General features: G+C 47.5%; 1 protein-coding gene across 1 annotated transcript in view; it reads left to right on the top strand.

Annotated features, from left to right (window-relative positions):
* The window catches only part of Itih5 (inter-alpha-trypsin inhibitor heavy chain 5), a 99,128-nt gene that overhangs the window by 58,469 nt on the left and 17,881 nt on the right, over positions 1-22,778 (top strand). The window contains exon 8 of the mRNA XM_052157247.1: positions 22,087-22,255. Coding sequence (XP_052013207.1) covers positions 22,087-22,255 — 169 coding nt within the window. The remainder of the gene's footprint in view (positions 1-22,086; positions 22,256-22,778) is intronic.

Below are 22,778 nucleotides of genomic sequence, written 5' to 3'. Positions count from 1 at the left end.
CCAGGAGCTACTGCATGCTTTCTGATGTTACCTTCTAGGTAAAGAGTCTGGGAGCTCCACAGAGTTGGGGACATCTTGGTTCTAAGTATTATAGACTTTATTCCCAGCATTTCTCTCGAGAACAGTAGATTTACCTTGGGTTTATTTTTTGTTTGGTTTTTTGTTTTGCTATGACCGTGAACTTTATTATTTTCTAACGCTTTATTGATTCCTTGTGAGTTATATATCCTGCAGCCCACTCATCTCCCCATCCCTTTGTATCTGCCCTCTGCCCTTACAACATTCCTCCTGATAGAAAATAAAAAAACAAGAATTAAAAATAAATAAATAAAACAAAAGAAAGCACAGAGAACATCTTGCTGTGGCAGTGTGTCACGGTGTCCCACAGTGGACATTTTTGTCCACGCATATTTATTTGCCAATGTTCACTGCAATGAGGCATTCATTGGTCTGTTGGAGGCTTCTAACTTTCGCTATACCATCAACACTGGATGCTCACAGGGACTCCTCGGGGATATCCTGTTGTTGCCCTGTGTCATGGAGATCCTGCAGTTTTGGATATGCAGGGCTGGCCCATGCATGCTCCAGCAGTTCACAGATGAAGTACATTTCCGAGTAGGCCAACTCAAAGTCCTGTATCTGGGTCTGAGTGGTAGCTGAGTTGGTCAGTCTGCTGGCTCTTCTGAACCAACCCTGCCTGGCAAGCACTCCAGCACGGCCCTGGCTAGCTCACCCAACACAAGGGGCAGGATCCGTGTCCATTCTTACACTGCCAGAGCCAGCCAGCTCTACTGTGCTGCCCCTCAGTCGAGATGAGGAGCCCACTCTCTCACTTTCTGCATCTGTTGAAAGGCGGGGTCAGCTCTCCAGACTGTGACAGCCAGTGAGGGGTGGGGCCAGCTCTGCAGAGTCCTCGGAATCTACATGTTCCCAGGTGGCAGCCCAGACCAGCGTCGTCCACATGGTCTCTGGTAGTAATGGGAGCCATGGACACTGACAGGGACTTCTGCTGCAGCATGCATGGGGTGGCAGCAGGGGCTGGGACTTGACCGTGGCCTCAGGTGGCAGGGCAGCCTGCTTTCCACAGGCCACTCCTCTCCAGGCTGCAGTCTCCAGTCCCACCTCTCTCCATGTGCCTCAAACTGTTCTGCGTCTCTTTCCCTCGCATCTGTCCACCACACAGCTGCACGTTGCGACGGCTCCCGCTGCAGGTGGGCCACGCGGTGTCAGGCCTCTGGGTCTCCTCCTCCACCCATGCTGCCTGGTGTGGCCTTACTTTCTGTTTTCTTTTTCTTTCTTTGTATTTTTAAAGGTACCTCGGATTCTATTGAGTGACTAATACTCTTTTAAATATGCTTTTAAAATATATACTATATATATATATACTTTTTAAATTCACTTTTTAAAAATATACTTTTTGTGGACTTACGTATGTGTGAATGTGTATGCACATATGTGCTCGTACACAGAGGTCGATGCTAGATGGCTTTTTCAATTATTCTCCAGTATCCTGTTTGAGACAGATTTTTTTCCCAGCGCCTGGCACTGGCCATTAGACTGGCCTGGCTGGACAGTAAACCCTGGTGCTACCCACTCCTGTTTCAGTCTCCCAGCCTGAACTGCAGGCTTGTACAGCTATGCTGAGCTTTTGTTATGTGTGTGTCAGGGATCTGAACTCGAGCCTGAGAGGCACGCACACACCGACTGAATCATCCCCCAGCACCGCTTTGTATACACCTCACCACTTAATCATTTGGAGATTCAATGAAGAAATAGATATTGTCGCCTCCTTTTTATCTAGGATATAGTGATGGGCAGGAACATGAAGCCAGTAGTCTGAAATGCACAAAGTTAAAAGAAGAAAGTTAATATTCGAATTGGCCCGAAGCCTACTCCTACACTCTCCGTGGTAGCATCAGTCAGGAACCACCTTTGGCCCATGAGTCTCCCCTGCTCTGGTTGACACACACTGTAATGGGGAGAGCTGGGCAGTGCAGGTGAATGGACACAGAGATCACCTCCCTGAGGCTCCAGCCAGCAGCTGAGTGGGTGCTGCTGTTGCGAAAACCCAACGAAGCGGCTCTGTGGTGGTGCACGGAGTGACGGAGAGACGAAGTGACTCGTTCTCACTCCACATGAAGCACACCTTGGGTGCGAACGCGGCCCACGTATTTCTTTCACTTCCATGATTTGCTCGGATGGGTTGGACCTGAGTGTGAAGGCCACAGAGGTTCTAAGCGAGGGCATAACCGTGAAGCCCCGTAACGTCCAAAGAAAAGTGTAGCACATGCTCTTCATGATCCGGTGAGCCTGTCACATTTTGGGAGGGAAGATTCTAGAAGATACCAGGGTATGCAGCTTTTAAGAGATGGGGATGAAGGGAGGCCGTGGACAATGGTCCATCACCTGGGAGGGACGAGACGGACGTGAGCGGTGGAAGCAAAGGATCTCTCCAGACTTGCCGTGCGCTCAGGAGGATGCAGCTTCCAGAATAAACGATGACTCTCGGGAAGGTGTGTCACAAGCACACCCAAGGGGAGTGTGCCTAAAAACTGGGAGGGATTGGAAGGCAAAGGCTATGTGGCATCACACAAAGGAAAGTTAGTACAAAGTCCTGGGCATCCTGCGTGTCTGCTTAGATGTTAGCACTATAAACATCCCATTGGAAGAATCCATGTGGCCCCAGGATAGAACAAAAGCACCTTGCTTCCTTTTTTCTGGTTTCTGGGGATTTGTGAGCTTCCTAGGAAGGAGTAAAGAGATAACTTCAAGCTGGTTATTACCATCGTAACTTTTAAAAGTGATATATTTTTATGTTATTTGTATGAGTAGTTGCCTGAATTATGTATGTATGTGCATGACATGCATGCCAGGTACCCACAGAGACCAGAAGAGGAAGTCAGTCCTCTGGAACTGAGTTACAGATGGCTGAGAGGTGCTGGGAGTGGTGGGAACCAAACTTACATCTCTCGCAGGAGCAGCTCCCTTAATCTCTGAGCTCCCAGAAGTCACGGTAACTACTTATTACCACTGCTTATGCCCGCTTGTTTATGTGGTGCTGGGGTTTGAACTCTTGACTTCACGAATGCTAGGCAAGCACTGTACCACTGAGCCACACCTCCAGCCTAGCAACTCTACTACTGTGCAGCCAGAGGCGCCACAGGTAACATGCCAAGAAGTAGAGCGTCATGTTCTAAGAAAACTTGTTTCTCAGCATAAACTGAGATCTGGGTTCTTCTGTGAGTTCCAGTTTGTTGTCCTATCACCTGGTGCAGTGACTAAGCTGCCTGTGGCTCTGTCATTTCATTTTGGTCTTCTTACTTAGCTGCCCTTGTCAGCAGGGTAGGCATGTTTCAAAAATATATTACAAAATAGAGATCTAGGACATGGGCAGGGGACGGGGACAAGGAAAGTGTGTGTGTGTGTGTCTGTCTGTCTTTCTGTCTGAGCTAAGATATGAAGTAATTAATAGATGAACAGAGGCCAAAATAGTTAGTTCCCTTGGGCCATTCCTAAACCCCAAGGTCTGTAGTTTCAAGGAAAAAAAAATGTCCTCGAACATGACATCATAGATATTTAAATTTCAGTTATTCAGTGAGTATGTGATTGTCTGAAACTGTGTATACACTGTAACACTGAAGGGAGTCAGAGAACAACATACGGAGAAGGTTTTCTCTCTCCTTTTACCACGTGGGTCCCTTCATTAGAACATAAGTCAACCAGAAGGCAGCAAATACCTTACCTACCAGTCCATCCCACTATAAGACAGCTAACATTGAATAAATTCGAGCTACTCCATTTAATGATTTGTTTTGGAGGCGCTGAGGATTTATGAGGTCGTGTTTCCAAGTGCAGAGCATCTCAGAACACAGACGCTGACTGGCACACAAAGGAAGCTTGTGGAGTAGAGTACGGGCACTCTCCCTCAGCCGCCCAGGCTGCAGTCTGTGAGCATCAGAAATCATGGCTCCAGCCAGTAATGGAAAAGCCTGCTTTCTTTCTTTCTGCTTCCTGAAGGAAAATTTCCCCCTACTCTCCAGCTGGGATTGGCAAAGTTTTCCTACAAAAGGGCTATAGAAAGGCTGAAAGGAAACCACTACAGGTGACAGAGAGATAAACGCTGGAAGCTGAGACTTGGATGAGATAGCCAGTGTAAAATTGCTCGTCTGGGTGTCAGAATTCTTCATCAACCCAGGGACTTCACAGCCTTAGCTGGGTGATTGAAACTAGAACTTAGTAAATTCCTCAGAGCTGACAGGGTGCAGCCACCCCCTTCTCTTGTTCAGGACACCTGACTCTCCCCACTCCCCTGGGATCTCCATCTTGGCTTTGACCCCAGACTCAGATTCCCCAAGAATGAAACAAACAATGACTGTGTGCTGTCAGCAGGATGTGAGTGGGGGTTACAGAGATAACTCGGAGCCTTTTCTCACAAGAAGTCAAAAGGACCAGAGAATAAGACAAAATCACACGCAAAGTCCCCAACGACAGAGATGGAAGCTTTGGCAATTGTGCTACAGTGTGGGGGCCGGTTCTTGGGGATGAGATGGGTGTGAATGTGGTGGGGCGGGGTGCAGAGGAATGTTGAGGGACAGTATGACTGAGTTTAGAAGGTGTCTTGGAAGCTGTCTGAGTGAATGAGATGAGAAGGGGAGCAGGGGTGGGGGGAGGAGAGCTGTGTAGCATCCGCAACCACACGGACTGATAAGCTTAGTGTTAACTTTCAACGCAATGGAATCTAGAATGATCTGAGAGGCAGGACTCTGGGCACGTCTATGGGAGATTAACTTGATTACATGTTAATTCATGTGGGGAGACCCATCTTAATTGTGGGTGGAGCCGTTCCTCGGACACACCTCTGTGATCTCTGGGTCTGACTGTGGTTGCTCAATGAGCAGCGCTTCCCATTCCTGCAGCTGCCCCAGCTGCCCCGTCGTCGTGAGTCCGTGAGTCGGAACACACCTTTTCTGTGTGAAGCTGTTTTTGTCGGCTTGCTCCGTGGCAGCCGCTGGGAAAGTAACTGATCATGGAGATGAGTGAACAAACAGACTGAAGAAAGGAAGTCCCACTGGAAGCCACAGGGGCAGCGGACGGTAGCATTTTGCTGGGGAAGAGAAACGCCGACCATTCTCACTTTATTCAAATCTGGGCCGTGGTGTAGACAGTGAAAGAATCCTGGGGATAAGAAAGAGCTGAGTAGCAAAAAATTAATGACAGAGGAGAGAAAGAAGCTGTCCTTGGATGCAGTTTTCTTGGCAGAGCAGGGATGTGTTTGCTTGAAGAAAAACACAAAGAAAGGCCGGAAACAAGAAATTAATGTGCTGCAGTTGGAAGGGTCAGGTGATAGTTTTGATCGTTTTGGAGGAGATAATATGAAAACTTTCCCGACACAAACATTAGTGAAGAAGGGAAAAGCAGAACAAGAGCTTCAAGTGTATAGCCAAGCTGCCAACAAGCAAACCGTAGGCTCTAACCCTGAAAAACTGGGCATGGAGGCTCACATCTATAATCCCAGCACTTTGGAGGCTTGTGTGAGCCACACAGTAAGTTGTAGGCCAGTTTTAGAGTGAGCTCCTGTTTCAAAAATGGAAGAAAGAGAGACAGAAAGGAGGCAAGAAAGAAGAAAGTTTCACTGAAAAGCAAGTGGAACGCATCTAGATTAAGTGCTGTCCCCTCAGAAGGGTGTTAATCTCCTCGGTTCAAAGGTTAAGAGTCACCATGGGAACAGCAGATGAGACCTTGGGCCCTCTGAGGAGAGCTGAGCTTGAGATCTTGCACAGAGTTTGTTCCTTTGAAGGATCGCATGTCTCTATAACATAAAAAATGTCTACCCACTAACATGAGACCACAAATGGTGGTTTGCCTCTCTAGTCCACAGGCTGCTTGGGATGGGCAAGGTTGGTGACCAAACTATGCAGTCAAGTGATCAAGAAACTCTCCTATAGTGTATATAAAGGCCCTCGGGGCCTATGATGACCCAGAAGTTCTTAGCAGAAGCTTCTGTAGAAATATAAGTCAATTACAGTTTTCTCTCAAATAAATCCCTTTCAGAAGGTCCTCTCAGATATGCTTCCCCAGTCTCCTAAAACCAGATACTGCAGAACAGACGAATTAAGGGAGCTGCCACAGACTTTGGAACCGTATTTATGAGTATGGAAGCCAGAAGGAGAGTGAGTACTCTGTAATTAAGAATCTCATGAACTGTGTTTCCAACAGACTAAGAGAAGAATGTTATAACTGTCCATACGGGGGGAGAAGTCAAGCCTGGAGATGTGGACTTGGGAAATCTCCAAACAGAGTGGCCGAAGAATGGATGAGATCCCGAGAGAGAGAGAGAGAGAGAGAGAGAGAGAGAGAGAGAGAGAGAGAGAGAGAGAGAGAGAGAATCTAGGCCTTATGAGAGGAGAAGTAGGGAAAGACAAGATACAAGGAGGAAAGAGATGTTGTCCATGTGATGAACAATTCTAGAATGGGTGAAAAGATCTTTCAGAGAGGAAATGTAGCACAGAGCTGGGTGGAAATGGGGCAAACACCTTTAATCTCAGCACTTGGGAGACAGAGGCAGGCAGATTTCTGAGTTCAAGGCCAGCCTGGTCTACAGAGTGAGTTCCAGGACAGCCAGGGCTACACAGATGAAAGCCCCTTCAGCCCACTGGCAATAATGTCCAGTGCTGGTGATCCCATTGTTGAAGGACCTTCTCCATCATGGGACAGGTCACGTACATTTATTTTCCACCCCCAGTAGAACAGAAGCCTGTTTCTGCATCTCTCATACAAATTGTAGAATGGGACCTGATTAATGTTGTCTGTTGCATATAGTGTGGTGTAGACACACTAGAGAGAAGTTTGAGGCTTTCTGTAGAGCAAGAAATAGAGCTGTGGAGATGGTTCACCTGCCAGAGTGCTTATCATTCGAGTGTGAGGACCTGAACTTAGCTCCCCAATACCCGTGTAGAAAGCTGGCTGTGACTAAGCAAGGGGAGGTGCAGAGAGCGGGTCACTGGAGCTCACTGCCTGGCTGGCCCAGCTGAGTCGGAGAGCTTCAGGTTCAGCTTGGGAGCCTGTCTTAAAAAATAAGGTAGAAGCCAGGCGGTGGTGGCGCACGCCTGTAATCCCAGCACTCTGGGAGGCAGAGGCAGGTGGAGGTTTCTGAGTTTGAGGCCAGCCTGGTCTACAGAGCAAGTTCCAGGACAGCCAGGGCTACACAGAGAGACCCTGTCTCAGAAAAAACCAAATCCAAAAAACCAAAAAAAAAAAAAAAAAAAAAAAGTAGAGAGTGATTGAGGAAGATCCCAGATGTTGACATCTGGTCTCCACATACATGACCATGCACACTTGCACATGTAGCTGCACATACATGTGCACACACATACTCGGGCACACATATGTAACACACATGCACACGAAGATCCAGGGATAGCAAAACTGTGGATCTAGAACAACTGAGTATGACTTCATGATTTCTGGGCAAACTCTTGAGTCTGCCTGAGGCAGATCTTCTGTGAGAGCCAAACCCTGCCCCTTCTCGATGAACATCTGGCATTTGGCATTCTTAACATCCAACGACATCATTGGACTGGCCCCTGGTCTGAACTGAGATGAAAGGAGAAAAGAGTCATGTAATCACCAAGCTAGATAACTGTGTGTATTTGAGTCTTTGACATCTCATATTTGCATTGATGTGGTTATAATGTAAGGGCAGACCCACAAAACTTCAGTCCATTGAATAGTCCCCTAGGCTATTTCAAATGCTAAACTCACAGATGTAGGGTTCGCCTACCAAATATAAGCCAGCTGATCATCAGTCATCTCTTCTCATCTGCAAGGCCATGAGAATTAGGTGGACACCCAGGAGGAGAGCCTGGGACATTAGTTACCTCTGTACCACAGCAACAGAATACCTGGTTGTACAATAGAAAGAAGGAGGGGCTGATTTGGGCTCACAGTTTCAGGTGGTCTCAGTCCACCATAGCAGGGAAAACATGGCGGCTCACGGAGAGCATGTGGCTGAGCCTTACTCTCACATAGCAGCAAATCAGGGAGCCAAAAATCAGCCAAGGGAGGCTGGCTGTAATCTTCCAAGGCCAGCCCCCTGTCTTCTACACTCGTCTTCCAGGCCCTAGCTCTAAGGGTCTCCACAGCCTTCAAAGAATGCCTCAAACTGGGAGCCAAGCTATGACACTGGCCATGGTACTCTTGTGCTCTGTCCCTGGTGGAGGCAGCAGGGAGCTATTGAGACAGAGGAGTCTCGACAGGGATGCTCCCATGAATACTGTGACAGCTTCATGAAGTTGTTAGACGGAGAGAAGTACCCAGAGAAGACTAGAATGAGGCCTGGTGAGTCATAAGGAAAATGAAATTCCAGGGCCCAGATTAAGTATGAGACTGAGAGTTATTCGGCCATTTCCATCTTGTCCACCAGCTCAGATTTCTGCATGTGGTCTATCTTGGTACACTATCTGAAACTCATACTAGTGGGTAGCCTGTGCTATTGGTTTCGTCTTGTCATAGTTAATCCTCACTGTCCACTAGACTGAGTTCAGAGTCACTTGGGAGACACACCTCTGAGCGTGTGTGTGTGAGAATATTTCCAGAATGGGCTGAAAGGCCTATTCTGAATGTGAAATATTTATTCTTTTTTTTTATTTTATGAGTATGAGTGAGTTGTCTGTATGAATGTATGCATTCCATACCATATGCATGTCTCATGCCCAAGGAGGCCACAAGACCGTTCTGGATATGGGTCCCACACACTGAATCAAGAGAAAGCAAACTGAACGCCAGCCAGCATTTATCCTTGTTTTCTGACTGTGGCACCGCAATCCCAGCTGCCTCCTGCCAGCACAGCTGGAACATCTCTGCTTTCTCTACCACCTCTTTCCTGCATTGGTGAATGATACCCTCAAGTTGTGAACTAAAAAACAGTATCCTTAGTTTTCTTATGTTAGGTGTTTTAACACAATGAGAAAATAACTAATATTCTTCCCCCAGGCAGCTAAGCCAGAGGACTCATGTCTGTGAAGCTCCAGTTTGTCTTCCATCCATATATCTGAGCCAACCTTTGCATTTTCTATTCTGAATTCACGCTCCTAGAACAAATAAGGATGAGAAAGAGTAAGCAACAAAACTATTTAATTTCCATTAACACTAAAGCTGGCTTTATGGCCTCTTCCCTCCAATAATGAAAGTCTCCCTTGTTCGACTCTGTGGTGACTTTAAGAGCATGGGAAAATGGGAAGGAACACAGCGACATCCACATTCTCCCTGCCTGGCAGATGACAGCCCTGCTTCCTCTAAATGTTTCTTGAATATACAATCTCAGTCTTTGGTACACTGTGTTTATGTATTACACAATAGTCCGACAATTCTACATTGAGTGTGGCTTTTTCCCAACCCCTCTGAGTTCGTCTGTCGTCCCTGCATTCCACATCCTAAACATGCTAGTGGGAGGGCCCAAGCATGAAGCCGGAGAAACCAGGAATCCCAAGCACTCAAGGCCTAAGGGAAGGTTGAATGGGACAAAGGCTGTTTGAGGAGTCAGACATCACAAATCCGCAGGAGGAGAGAGGCAGGGTCTCAGATCAAGCATGCAGCCCGGCAGTGTAAACTTTAGCATTTGGAATAGACGGTAGGGACCGGGTCCTCCACCAGTTTCGTCTGTAAGCTGGTCAGGTAATGGGGGAAGGACATCAGCACCGGGAAGATTTATTCATGGTGGCAAACGTGTGTATGTGTGCATGTGTGTGTTTTTCTTTGTGTGTACATGTGTGTGCAGTTGTATGTAGGAATATCTAGAGCCTTTCTTTGCTTTTTAAACTTTTTATGGATTCTTTGTGAGTTTCACTTCATGCACCTTGGTCCAGCTCATCTTCCTGACCCTGCATATCCACCCTTTGTGCCTGCAACCTCCCTCCAAATAAAAAACAAGCAACAACACAAAACAAAACATAGGAAACATCTCATCGTGGAAGCTGCAGTGTGTCAGTGTGTCCCACAGTCTGTCCCTCTGTCCACCCACCTCTCTTGCAAACGTTCATTACAGTGAGTCATTGGTCTAGTTCCAGCTCTCTGGCTTCTGAGACACCATCAATATTGGATCCTCATTAGGACTCCGCCCGATTAGCCTCTTGTCCTGTGACATAGAGATTCTGCGGTTGTGGAACTGCAGGACTGGCTCTTCACCTGTCCCAACCATTTGCAGATGATACGGATTTTTGGGATGGGCCATCTCCGCGCCCTGGATCTGAGTAGTAGCAGAGATGGTCATCCCACCAGCTTCCCCCATCTTCACTACCAGAGCGAGCTCTCCAGCCCCGGTCTGGATGGGAAACCCAGTGATGACAGCCACGGGTGTCAGGGTCAGCTCTCCTGCTTCTCTGTACCTTGAACTCCAGAGCCAGCCTCACTGGGCGGTCCAGTTCAGGCGAGGGCCCCACTCTCCCAAGAGCTGCAGCCTGAGCAGGGCCGGGCCAGCTCTCTTGCGGTCACACCCTCAGAGCTGGCTCACCGTGCCTTTGCCTTCAGGGCCACCTCCTCAGTGTTGCCCAGTTCTCATGCCCTCAGGGCCAGCACCCCACATACACACACTACTGCAGGTAGCAAGGGACAAGTGGGGAGAGCATTACCCTCACAAGTGGTGGGGTCAGCTCTCCCACACCCCAGCCATTAGGGCCAGCTCTACCGTGCTGCTTGTATGTGGTGCGGGGCCCACTCTCCTGAATGCTACCAGAGGTAGCCCATCCTGTGGCGGGTGGGGCCAGTTCCGCACAGCCCCTGGACATACAGGTAGTCCCGGAAGCTGCCCAAGCCAGGGACATCCTCCTGTTCTCCAGTGGGAATAAGAGCCATGAACATCACCACAGACCCCGGCCACTGTGCAGCCACACCCCAGCCACACTGTGCAGCCACAGATTCAGACATGGCTCTCAGCAGCAGCCCAGGGGATGGGGATGGCCGCTCACGGCAGGCTACACCTCTCCACCCTGAGTCTCCAGGTCCGTCTCTCTTCATAATGTTCGAGCTGCCCCACTTCTCTTTCTTGGGGTGCCTCCCACTGCAGGCTGGTCACGTGGCTGTCAGGCCCCTGCGTGACATCCTCCATCCAGGCAGGTTTGTGGGGGGCAGGGCGGTCCACAGGACTCTCTTCCTCCTTCTGCGCAGTGCTGCCTGGATTTGATTTGATTGTTATGCGTCCTAGTTATAAAACAGCTTTGGCCACCAAGCCAGGCTTCAAGCTGGGATGAACAAAGGACTGTCATCTGCTCTGCCCCTGACTGACAGCAGCACGCCCAAGGTCCACTTCCTGGGGTTCGAGTCTCCTAGTGACTCTCTGCCTCACATTTTTGTTGTTGTTGTTGTTGTTGTTGTTTTTGTTTGTTTGTTTGGTTGGGTTTTTTTTGGCTTTTTCGAGACAGGGTCTCTCTGTGTACTCTTGGCTGTCCTAGAACTCACTCTATAGACCAGGCTCACCTCGAACTAAGAAATCCGCCTGCCTCTGCTTCCCAAGTGCTAGGATTAAAGGCGTGCGCTGCCGCCGCCGGCCGCCCAGCCCCCTCACATTTTTAAGACAAAATTTTTCACTAAATCTTGAGCTCACCAATTTAGCTGGTGGCCCTCAGAGATCCTCCTATCCCTGTCTCCCCAGCAACGGGGTTCCGGCACATGATGCATCACCCGGTTGTTTGTTTGTTTGTTTTTAACACGGATATTAAGAAATCCAAACTCTCGTGCCCATGAGTATACAACAAATTCTTTACTGACAAAACTACCTGCTCAGCTCTAGATAAATCTCTCTTGACAGCACACACTCTGGTTGAAGAAAGAAGCCACACCCAGGGATTACCACCTGAGTGAGTTACTTTGCAAACTTAAGAGAACAACTTGAAGGAGAGAGGCTTTACTTTAGTTCAGGATACAGACATTTCCGGTTCTAGGGGCTGCACTGATTTTAAGGCGTGGCAGTCAGTGACAAAGGCGGTAGGAATCCTTCGAGGAGGAGATTGTTCACCTCTGCTGGACAGGGCGAAGAAAGTGAGACCGAGGCCTGGGAAGGGGACTGACCTTCAAATGTGCGCCCCACCCCCACCTGTGCTGTTTCTCCAACTAGGGCCCAACTCATAACATTTCTCTAATCTCCCAAAATAGTGCCAAAAGCTCGGGACCAAGCATTGGCTATAAAAGCCTGTGCCGCACATCTTATGCTCCAGCTGTAACAAATCTACAGATAAACAGGCTGCACTTTTGATAGGGCAACCAAGGCCAGATGGTAAGGCCGTATTCTGGCTAGGGCGAGAGCTATGAAGTCAACAGTGGGAATAAATTGCCACAAGCATTAACCTCTCAAAAGAACTAATTCTGGGAAGGCCGGTCATTCTGAGTGCTAGAGGCTCAGCTGGCACAGCGTGGGCATGAAAAAGCCTTGCACTTGATGCCCAGCACTGCATAAAGCTGAGTGTCGTGGTGCAACTCTGACCCCTCCTCCCCAAACCCCCAACCCACCCCCTACCCCCTCACCACCCCACAACACCCCCACTCTGAAGGTCAAACCAAGAAGGTCAAGAGTTCCAGGTCATGCCTCTCAGCTACATGAGCTTGAGGATAGCCTGGGCTACATGAGACCCTGTCCCAAAATCAGAACTGTTACAATGTTTGAATATTATACATATCCAAATATGAAAAACATGGATGTGACCAGCAAGCCAGGAAGATGTAAAGAAATATTATTGGCAGAGAACTTTCTAGAAGAATGTACTGTGACATCATCGGGTTTGTGTTCAGCATGTTTGTCAAAGCACTGGAAACTCATCTTAACTTGAGCCAGAGGTGAGGTAAGGCACTCTGTCTCTCGTGTCAGAGTGATGTTACACAAAGACTAAAGAGATTAAGTTACGCTTATTTTGATGGCTTTTTTTAATCTAAACATCTTTAACCTTTAATTTAGATGGAATTTTATTTCTAACTATCATTATAAGCTTCAGTCCTGAAGTACTAGCGGCAGCCAGGCCTGGGGATGAGACTTGGGGCTTGGGAGAGCTTGCTCTTCTTGCAGAGGACCCGATTGCTTTCTGAGTCTTAAGTGAAATGTGCTCAGCTTTGGGGGATGCTAACAGTGGAGTGAGATTAAAAAGGAAATCAAGACAAGTGTGGAAGCACCCCCTGTATTCCCAACAATCCGGAAGCAGAGGCAGAAGAATCCCACTCTCATAAAAACACTTGAAGTCCAAACTCTCCACTTTATCCAAATAAATTTTCACACTGTTTGGGAGGAAGTACTGCTGCAGTCCTGTTTCTTTGATTGTATGTGGTTAAGGAACAGTGCTTTCCATTGGGTGTGGTCCTTGAGAATCACCTTCCTGGGGGAAGAGGTCGTGATTGACAGGCCAGGAGGCGGCAGTGCATTTCTACGCTGCTTCCCAGCAACAGAGGCTGTTCACCTTGTACAGGGTTCCTTATGACCTCTTTCTTCTACGGTTCTGATCAGACTTCCAGAAGGTCTTGGGCCTCTTTGTTGGGTTGCTTTAACCCATGTGCTTTAAGATATTTTTTTCTCTCGGGTTCATTCTAAAGGGTCATGGGTACCAATGGACGTGAGAATGTCAGCACCTTGGTAAACATTTGAGAATGAGATGCATGTGGGACTGAGCATGGGACAACAGCATCGTTGTTCTGAAGCCACAGTGTGGCTACTAACTCATTCCCTTGAACTTGGACTCGTCTATGATGTCACAGGTTCCCCTTGTCTTATGCCCAACAACTTAGGATTTGTGGTACAAAAGCCTTCTGTGTCAATTAGATCCTGTGTGGTTTGACACAGACGCAGAGCTGTTTGGGAAAAGCTGTGTCAGCGGGTACGCTGATGGAAGTGGTAGGGAGGCGTGGGCACCAGCTGGACTTGGTGTGGGCTCCACTGACCTCTCTTTGAGGGTCTTCTTGGACACTGATCACCATTCACTGCACAATAGTCGCCGTAGGGGAAAGCTTGTGCTTTGCAGCATGGGCCAAGAGCCTGCAGCTGCATGGGTGTGGTTTTGCTGGGAAGATGGAAAGGGAGAGAAATAAAGTTCCAACTCTTGTCTCTAAGTGTAGCTTAGGACCCCCATCGCACAAGACAGAGCTGCCTTCAAGTGCTGTCTTCCCTGAACAGAGGGGGGAAGAAGGAACAGGGGACTGTGCGCCTAAGAACCCAGCTCTGCTTCCCATAGGCACCACTGAGGGATGCTTCTCGCCACATCCAGGGGAGCGAGGAGGCCAGTGCCAACCAGGGGAACTGTGCGAAGATTTGAAGCAGAGTATGTGCGTTGGTTTATTTAGATTCTGGCTAGTTTCTGGGTGAATTTCATGAAGATTAAAAGATTTCTATCGTAGTCAACCTAAGGCAGACCTGGAATGGACTTCTAAGATGTTGTTTTAAAAGAAAATACTTCATTCTTCTTTTAATCCAAGGAAAGTACACACAGTATGAGGAGTTTGTCACAGTAAAACAATGTTAAGCAGAGAGTAATCTTTAACCTTTGATATCTTAAATAGTTAGGATTAGAAGGGAATCTTGACAAATATCTGTACCCAGGCCAAGGGTTTAGCTTCACTAGGCAAATAAATATATTTATTTCCATCTATCTACATACATTGTATTTATATTTTGCATATTTTTCCAATATTTGTTTGCATATCTTTCTATATCCTTTTGCTCAAATACAGTCAGGGAGATTCTAGGTCTTTTCTGATGACATGTCTGGACAATGTTCACAGTTGTCCTTATGCGTCAGCGGGTGCATGGATGGATGTTGGCTGTGGACCAGCACTATTGAAAACTAGCATGTCCTTCAGGGGCCTCTTGCTGGCTGACCTCTTTAAGAGTTCTCTGGTCTCCTTAGCACACTTTCCGTGAATTCGTTGTTTTTCTCTCTGAAGACACAGCCATTAGACTTTCTCTCCTCGTGACAATTGTCCCCTGTCTAGTATTGCCATCTCTCCCTGCAGTTGCTATGCACACATCTCCCTTTCCTCTGTATCCCGTTGTGGAATTTTACATTGAAAAGAGATAGTGGCCTATTGAAGGCATAGGTGACATCCTGACATCAGACACTCAACCCCTCTCCATAATCCGACTACCTCCGCCCTTATTACCCTTTCCTGCACTGAGACTCTATGCAATGCCTCAGAATTAGGGCGACAGGATGAAACTAGTTAGCCCGAGCTGGACTCAACTGTAATCCTCCTGCCTTAGCCTCCAAGTAGTAGTATTATAAGCATGCACCTACATACATGGTTTTAATTAATTTTAAATACCTGTTTGTGTGTGTGTGTGTGTGTGTGTGTTATGTGGATCTACTGTGTTCATGCAGAGGAGGGCATGTGTTCATGTGGGAACATTGATTGTTTTCTTATGTATGAAGGCCAGAGGTCAACCTCAAGCATCTTTCCTCAGGAACTGGCCAAATTATTTTGGAGAAGGTCTTTTGTTGTTATTGTTTTGGTTTTGAGGCAAGGTCTCTGACTGGGACTTAAATTAGTTTAGGTTGTTTGGCTAGCATGCTCCAGATACCACTTCTCTCTCTCTCTCTCTCTCTCTCTCTCTCTCTCTCTCTCCCTCTCCCTCCCTCCCCCTCTCTCCCCTCCCCCCCCCCCAACCTGGCTTTTGTATGTAGGCTCGAGGCTCATACTCAACTCTTCATGCTTGAACAGTAAGCACTTCACTGACTTTGGCTGCCTATTCATGAATGAATTTAGGGGCACCATTGTTCCTTGTTGCACATTTTGGGGGTTCCTTGGCCTCTGTCCAATACATAAGGCCCAGAAAGAGCTTTGGGAATAGAAGAAATCTAAGCAATGTGGTTTCCTGGGGTTTCCATCATTTTTTGTTCAGGCTTTAGAAGGGTATCTGTAGATGGTAACCCACCTTGTCCATCACCTCTACCCAAACATATCCATCTCAGTTACAGCCTTGTCTGGTCTGGCAGGAACCCCAAAGGGCATCTGGTTAGCCCCTCATGATTTACTTCTTTGCCTCCAGGATGGTTCCAAGGCTCTTAGAAGCTTAGATTACACACATTCTCTGCCTCTCTGGGCTTGCTCTGATCTCTCTGGAATGTGCTAACCCCGTTTCTGGACAAAGGTTGACTAGGCTTCTGTTACTCTTCAACATGTAGTACGATGCAGAGAAAGGTCAGCTCAAGCCCACGAATGATGACTCCGCTGTGTGGCCAGTCACCACGTCCCTCTAGTCCCTCTAGATCCTTGTAGGGAAGGCCGAGATCTGAAGCTGATCAGTCCATCAAATTGGATAAAAGTAAGTCAAAGGTTAAGGGAGGGTAGAGAAGCTGTAGGCAGTGGCAGTAGCTGTCTCTCAGCTCCCTCTGGGATGGCTTGGGAGATCGCCCCAGGCAGCTCTAACAGGACTGGAAATGGTGCAACTGTCAGCTGCTGGCTTGCTTTCTCCTGGTGCACAGGTCACAGCTGAGGCCTTACAAAGTCATGAGGAAAGAACAGTTCCTTATTCAAGAGGAAGATGGGGAGACTGAATAACCACAGAGAATATTCTGGGAAAAATACACATCAAGGAGACAGAGTCATTGCTCTGGGGATACTGGTTAAGAGTCCCTAGAGATGTCAACAGCTAAACAAACAACTGCCTTTGACAAGGACCCTCGACCCACAGGCAGCTCCAGGTCGCTCTGAGCTGAGGATCTGAGCTCCTGGAGACACAGCCTAAAGAGAACAGCTGCATATTGTTCTTGAGCAGATGCTTCCAGACCTTCCGGCATCTAGGTGGTTTGTTGGGAGATGACACCTGTCTTGTGTTCATTCAGATGAGCTAGCGGTCAAGGAAAACGCAAGCAAAGAACCTGGCATGAGCCATTCCCTGTGCAGGACCACTGTGTGCACTGGGATGCCCCGTTCCCATCAGCAAGAGGGCAGACATCTAATTGCATATTCCTCCTGTAGCTTGTGACTCAGCCACTGTGAGCCTACTACTAATGTTTCTCAGTGATGAGACATCGCTCAGTATTATCTGATCTTGTTTCATGCACAAGTTTCTTTCCCTGTTGCTATGATAAAGCACTCTGAGAAAAGCAACTTAAGAGAGAAAGGTTTCTTCTGGTTCACAGTTCAAGGGTGTTTCAGCTCATATCACGGCCAGACCTTGAAGCAGCTGATCACACCCCATGCATTGTCAATAAGCAGGGTGATGAAAGCTCTCCTCCTTCTTTTAGACAGGCCTGGCTCCCATTGTATGGGTCTTCCCACCTGAATTAATGTAATCGCGGTAATTGTCCATGGGCATCCCCAAAGGTCATCTCCCAGGCAATTATAGATTCTGTCAAGTTAATGATGACCATTAATGATCACAGTTCCCAAGGACCAGTGATCCTTCTTACATTACAAAGATCCTTGATCTTTCTTACATCCATCACATTACCTAATAATATTGTGTCTCTGGCTGTTTCCTCACTGTTCTTAAATCAATTTCTCCTCCTCCTTCTCCTCCTCCTCCTCTTCCTCCTCCTTCTCCTCCTCCTACTCCTCTTCTACTTTCTCTTCCTTCAGTGTTTTGTTTCTGTGGTTCTCCCCCTTTCGTACACACAGAGTCAGGAAGTTTCTAAAGGACCCTGCGGCACACCAGCATTTTCACAATGGTTAATGCCAGCTGCGTGGGATTGTGTGCGTTTTATGTTTTTCTTCTGTTCTTATAAAAATGAAGAGCAAGATGGCATGCACCTTTAATCCAAAACTCAGGAGTCAGAGGGAGGAAGGGGCAGGGACAGGTAAAGCTCTCTGCTTCTAAGATAGCCAGAAGATATAAAGTGAGACGAGGAGGAGGAGGAAGGAGGAGGAGGAGGAGGAGGAGGAGGAGGAGGAGGAGGAGGAGGAGGAGGAGGAGGAGGAAGAGGAGGAGGAGTCACCATCACTGCCACAACTACAAAACATGCGTTGTACAAAACAACCTCATAACTGGTGAGGTTGAAACATGAGACCCCATAAACTGGAGGCCGTCTGAGTTATAGATCAGATTACAGACTATAGTAGGCCACGTACCTTGTGTCACATAAAGTTATGCATGCCAGTGTGTACGTTAATAAACAAAATGGAAGACAACAGACAGAGCACATGCAGATTACAATCCTGAGGATATCTAGAAAGAGCAGCTGAAATTCCAGGCTTGGGAGCTGAAGGACTTGGCAGCTGCAGGTGGGGCAGGAAGAACATTGGATACAACAGTCACAGTTGTCAGTTGGGCTTCAGGGTTTCTGAAGGTTCCTCTGTCCAGGAGAGAGAGAGAGAGAGAGAGAGAGAGAGAGAGAGAGAGAGAGAGAGAGAGAGAGAGAGAGAGAGAGAGAACGAACACAAAGGACAACAGATTGAGGAGGAAGATGAAGTTTCCAGTTTCCAACACATTAAGTCTGAGCTGCCCAAGGGTCCTGCCTGGAGAACTGATTGGCAATTTGTCCTTAATTTAGAGAGAAGTGTGTTCCAGAGGTGAATCTGGAAGTCTTGGAGAAAAGAATTGGTAGCTATAAACCTGAATAAAGATAAATTTTATCAGAGGAAAGAATGAGGTATGGGAGCCTAGTTGGAAATTTGGCTGAAGAAGACATCCTATGACTCTTCCATTGAAGGGAGTAATGAGAAAACTCGGAGGGAGACCATGGGAACCCCACAGAGAGGAAGAGGATCTCCAGAAGCTAGAGCAAATAGGCTCTATGTAGGATGTGCCTTCACAGCAGAGCGTCTCACAGATGTCCCCAAGGAAGTGCTACCCTTTCAGAGTATAGACTCTGTGTATTGTCTCAGAATGCTTAGCCGTGTTTCCTGGGGATGGGGGTTAGAGCTGGGAAGGGAAAAGAACCTTCTGCATCAATGTTCTGCTGCTGAGAGAAGGCTTTGAGCCAGGAGGAGGGGAGGAGACAGAAGAGAGGGATTTTCCTAGCTTTATGGGGGATAATAAGGGTTTCCATGCTTCTCTTTTCCTGGAGGAACTGGAGGTAGGAGGCAGCTCTGGGAAGGATGAGGAGATGGACTGTGAGAGACAGCCCCAGGAAGGGCGAGGAGATGGACTTCATGAAATGTACCCATTGTTCTCATTCCTGGGTTGATGTGGAATTCCTGCAGGGCTTTCTGCGTGGATGTTATAGAGGATGAATCCATTAGCTGCTGCCAAAAAAGCAAACTGAAAGAAACAAAGAAAGAATGAGAGCCTGGCAGGGGAGTTGGCACAGTTCCCAAGACGAGCTGCACACTGCAAAGGCTCTGACTCAGAGCACTTGGCTTCCAATGGAGCTGCAGGTCCCACTGTCCTGGATGCTGGCGTGAGTCCTGGCACGGGACTTCCTGCGTTCTAATCATGTCTCCTATGGAACACAATTCTTAATTCCTCTGCACACGTAGCATCATACAAATCGGAATGCTGATTAGAGGCTTTACCCCAGGTGACTATGAGGACTGAGCCAGCCAATCATCTTGCACTCAGCATGATAGCTAATGAACAGAAATAGTAGGTGTTAAAATCATCATCCCCACCATCACCATCACCTCCTTCGCCTTCCTCTTCCTCCTCCTGTTCCTCCCCCTCCTCTTCCTCCTTTACACTTGTGGTGATGTCTTTAGACTCTGCTGCTTTTCCAGGGCCCCGGAATGAAGAAACAGTGGGAATGTGCAGAACAGTGATGTACAGATCCTTGCACAAGGATCACCACGGAGCTGGACAAACACACGCTCAGGCCAGAAAGTCTAAGCTCTGCGGGAGAGGGCGGAACGGAGAGTCTTAAACGCAGACACTCTGGGATTCGGCAGTGGAGTTTGGAGCTTCCTTTGGAAGACAAGAGTAGGATTGTGGGATCTTGAGGGAGCACCTAGTTACAGGATGGAAAGGTGACTGGAGAGTGGAGTAGAGGGAGACATTCAGAAGGGAGAGTTGGAAAGTGGTGGGAGTTTCCTGAGGATGGAGAGAGAGAAGGTACAGTAACTGTCTGGATCCAGGACATTAATCAAGGTTCACACACCCAGGGAAAGGTCAGGGGGAAGCCAAAGCAAACATACAATCTGTACCGCCCATTATTGTGCCCCCGCCCCTGGGAGCCAGTGCTTCTCTGAAATCTCCTTGTGCACCTCACTGGGGACCAAACAGTAGCAAACATGTCCGCCATCGGCTCCGCTCCCTTCTGAGCACCCTTCATCTCGTTCCTGATTTTAAAATGTTCATGAAGGATGAGGCAGGCTTGTCATCTGACTGTGCTGATGGGATAACTTAGGGGCAGCCATGTATGGCACATAGGTTCCTGCCCAGAGCTGAACTGAGGGTAAATACTGTGCCCAGGGCCCTTGCTATGGCAACTAGGTGATGCAGATCCTCAACTTCCTACACTGGGATTCTTTAAACCTCCGACGACAGTACTCATGAGACATGCAGTGTTTGTCTCCCCTCCCCTCCCCTCCCCTCCTCTCCCCTCCCCTCCTCTCCTTTCCTCTCCTCCTATTTGCTCCCTCTCTCCCAGGAACCCTCTGTCCACTTTCAGGAACAAACTCTTATCATGTTGCTCACATGGTCTTAGCCTCGGTCCTGGCACTACCCCTGGGTCCTGGGATTCCAAGTGTGTAGCCCCATGGTCAGCTTCAGATTCCTTTCCTTATAGCATATTCCCATATCACTCCAGTTCAGAGATTTTGTAATATTTTTAAATCCTATCAACAGTACCCTAAGATAAGTGGATAAAGGTCGTCCCACCACACCCTAGGTCCGCTATGATGGAGAGAACCACCCACACAAATTGTCCTTTGACCTCTCTACACATGACACTGCACAAGAACACACTCCTTATCCCCCACACACAGACAGATAAATGTAATACAATCTTTGAAAAGATAATACTGTCTTAGTCAAAGTTCTGTTGCTCTGAAGAGATACCATGACCATGGCAACTCTTATTAAGGAAAATATTTAACTGCGGCTGGCATACAGTTCAGAAGTTTAGTCCATTGTCATCATAGCAGGAAGCATGGTGGCACATAGGCAGGCATGGTGCTGGAGAGAAGTTGATCATCTACATCCTCATCTGTAGGCAGCAGGAAGAAAGCCACTGGACCTTGCTTGAGCTTTTGAAACCTCAACCCTTGCCCCACCCCCACCCCCAGTAACACACTTCCTCCAATAAGGCCACACCTACTCCAACAATGCCACACCTCCTGATAGTTTCAAATGATGCCACTTCCTATGAGTCTATGGAGGCCATTTTCACTCAAACTGCCACAAATATATTTTTTATTATCTTTAATTTTATTTTATAATTTGTTAGATATTAAGTCATTTGTTCACCAGCACACCCATGTCTGCCACTTCCTGAAGGTTAATCGGGCAATAGGATTGGGACTGAGACCCACCTACAGAACCTTTACCATCAGTTAATGGGAAAGCTATAAAGTAAGCCATCATTACTCTGAAATGTGCTTGATAGTAGGAGTGTGTTAAGTCAAGAGCCGGCTTAGAGAAAGGAATGGTGGGGCTTCTTGGAGCAGTGAGGAAACGTTCATAGTGGAACGTAGCCCACCTTCTGGAAATGACAAATGGCTTCTTGGTGAACGATATGAATGAAACAGTGTGGAGAAACAATCTAGTTCAGGAGAATGGTGTTTGAGGGCTGTGAGATGGCTCAGAAAGGTAAAAATTGCTATTTGTTATAGAACCGAATAACTTAAGGTCAATCCCCAAGACTCATGGCAGAAAGAGAAAACGTCCACAAAATGTCCTGGGACATCCACTCGTGTGACCCATCAAGTGTGAATTCACATACACACCCAGGCACACATATGCACATATACAGAAATCAAGCCTTACTTTAAGAGTTTTGAAAGATGGCAGTTGTGAAGATGTAGTGAGCTGATATACTATGGTTGGTAGCAACAAGCAACCTAGTGTTGAGTGAAACACTCATGACCTCTATCCAGCTATCACATATTATACCGTGTTCCAGCAGGGGGTGTGAGCCTTACAGGGCAGACATTAAGCCTGGTCCTGGTAGTCAGTTTCTAAGTCAGGGACTATGTAGACAAATGGGCTCAGAGGTGACCAGTTTGTGCTTTGTCTTCACCTAGACCAGGGAAGCCCTCGTCACAATTCTCAATGACCTCCGACCCCAGGATCGATTCAATATCATTGGGTTTTCCAACCGGATTAAAATGTGGAAGGACCACTTGCTACCAGTGACTCCTGACAACATTAGGAATGGCAAGGTCTACATGTACCACCTGTCACCAACTGGAGGTAAGGGTGATTCCTGACAGCCCTCCTACCCAGCTTTGCCATGACCATACACTCATTCTCTGCAAAGAGGCAAGGCTTCAGGAGTGGAAGCTGGTACTAACAAGAAAAGCAATGGCAATTTCCCCAGGTGTCTATATGTCTCCAAGTTTGTAAATCCTCATTTCCTAGATCATAAGTTAACCATGACAAGTAATTGTTGGAAAATCCATCCATAATGTGGATGGATCCTGAACAAGGAAGCTGGTTTGGGCAAATTGTTCTTGGTTGGGGAATATTTTGAGGCTTATTTTTATTTTCTTGTATGTGTGTATTTCTAAGTCCCAGCATGCTGCTTGATGCATGATACAGGCTCAGTGATTATCTGCACTTAAGCTATTGGTATTGCTTACTATTAGAATTGTGTGCCTCATAGAGGCAATAAACATCTTTAGAAAAGAGCTGATATCTTCATTTAGAACCCAAACCTAAGAACCCCTATTAGTTCATTTGTTTTTTCCCTCTCCTCTCCCCCTTCCCCTCCCCC

This window comes from Apodemus sylvaticus, chromosome 14 (assembly GCF_947179515.1).
Source record: "Apodemus sylvaticus chromosome 14, mApoSyl1.1, whole genome shotgun sequence".
Classification (NCBI taxonomy): Eukaryota; Metazoa; Chordata; class Mammalia; order Rodentia; family Muridae; genus Apodemus; species Apodemus sylvaticus.
Note: the sequence above shows the minus strand (reverse complement) of the source record. Positions and strands in the feature narration are given on the sequence as shown.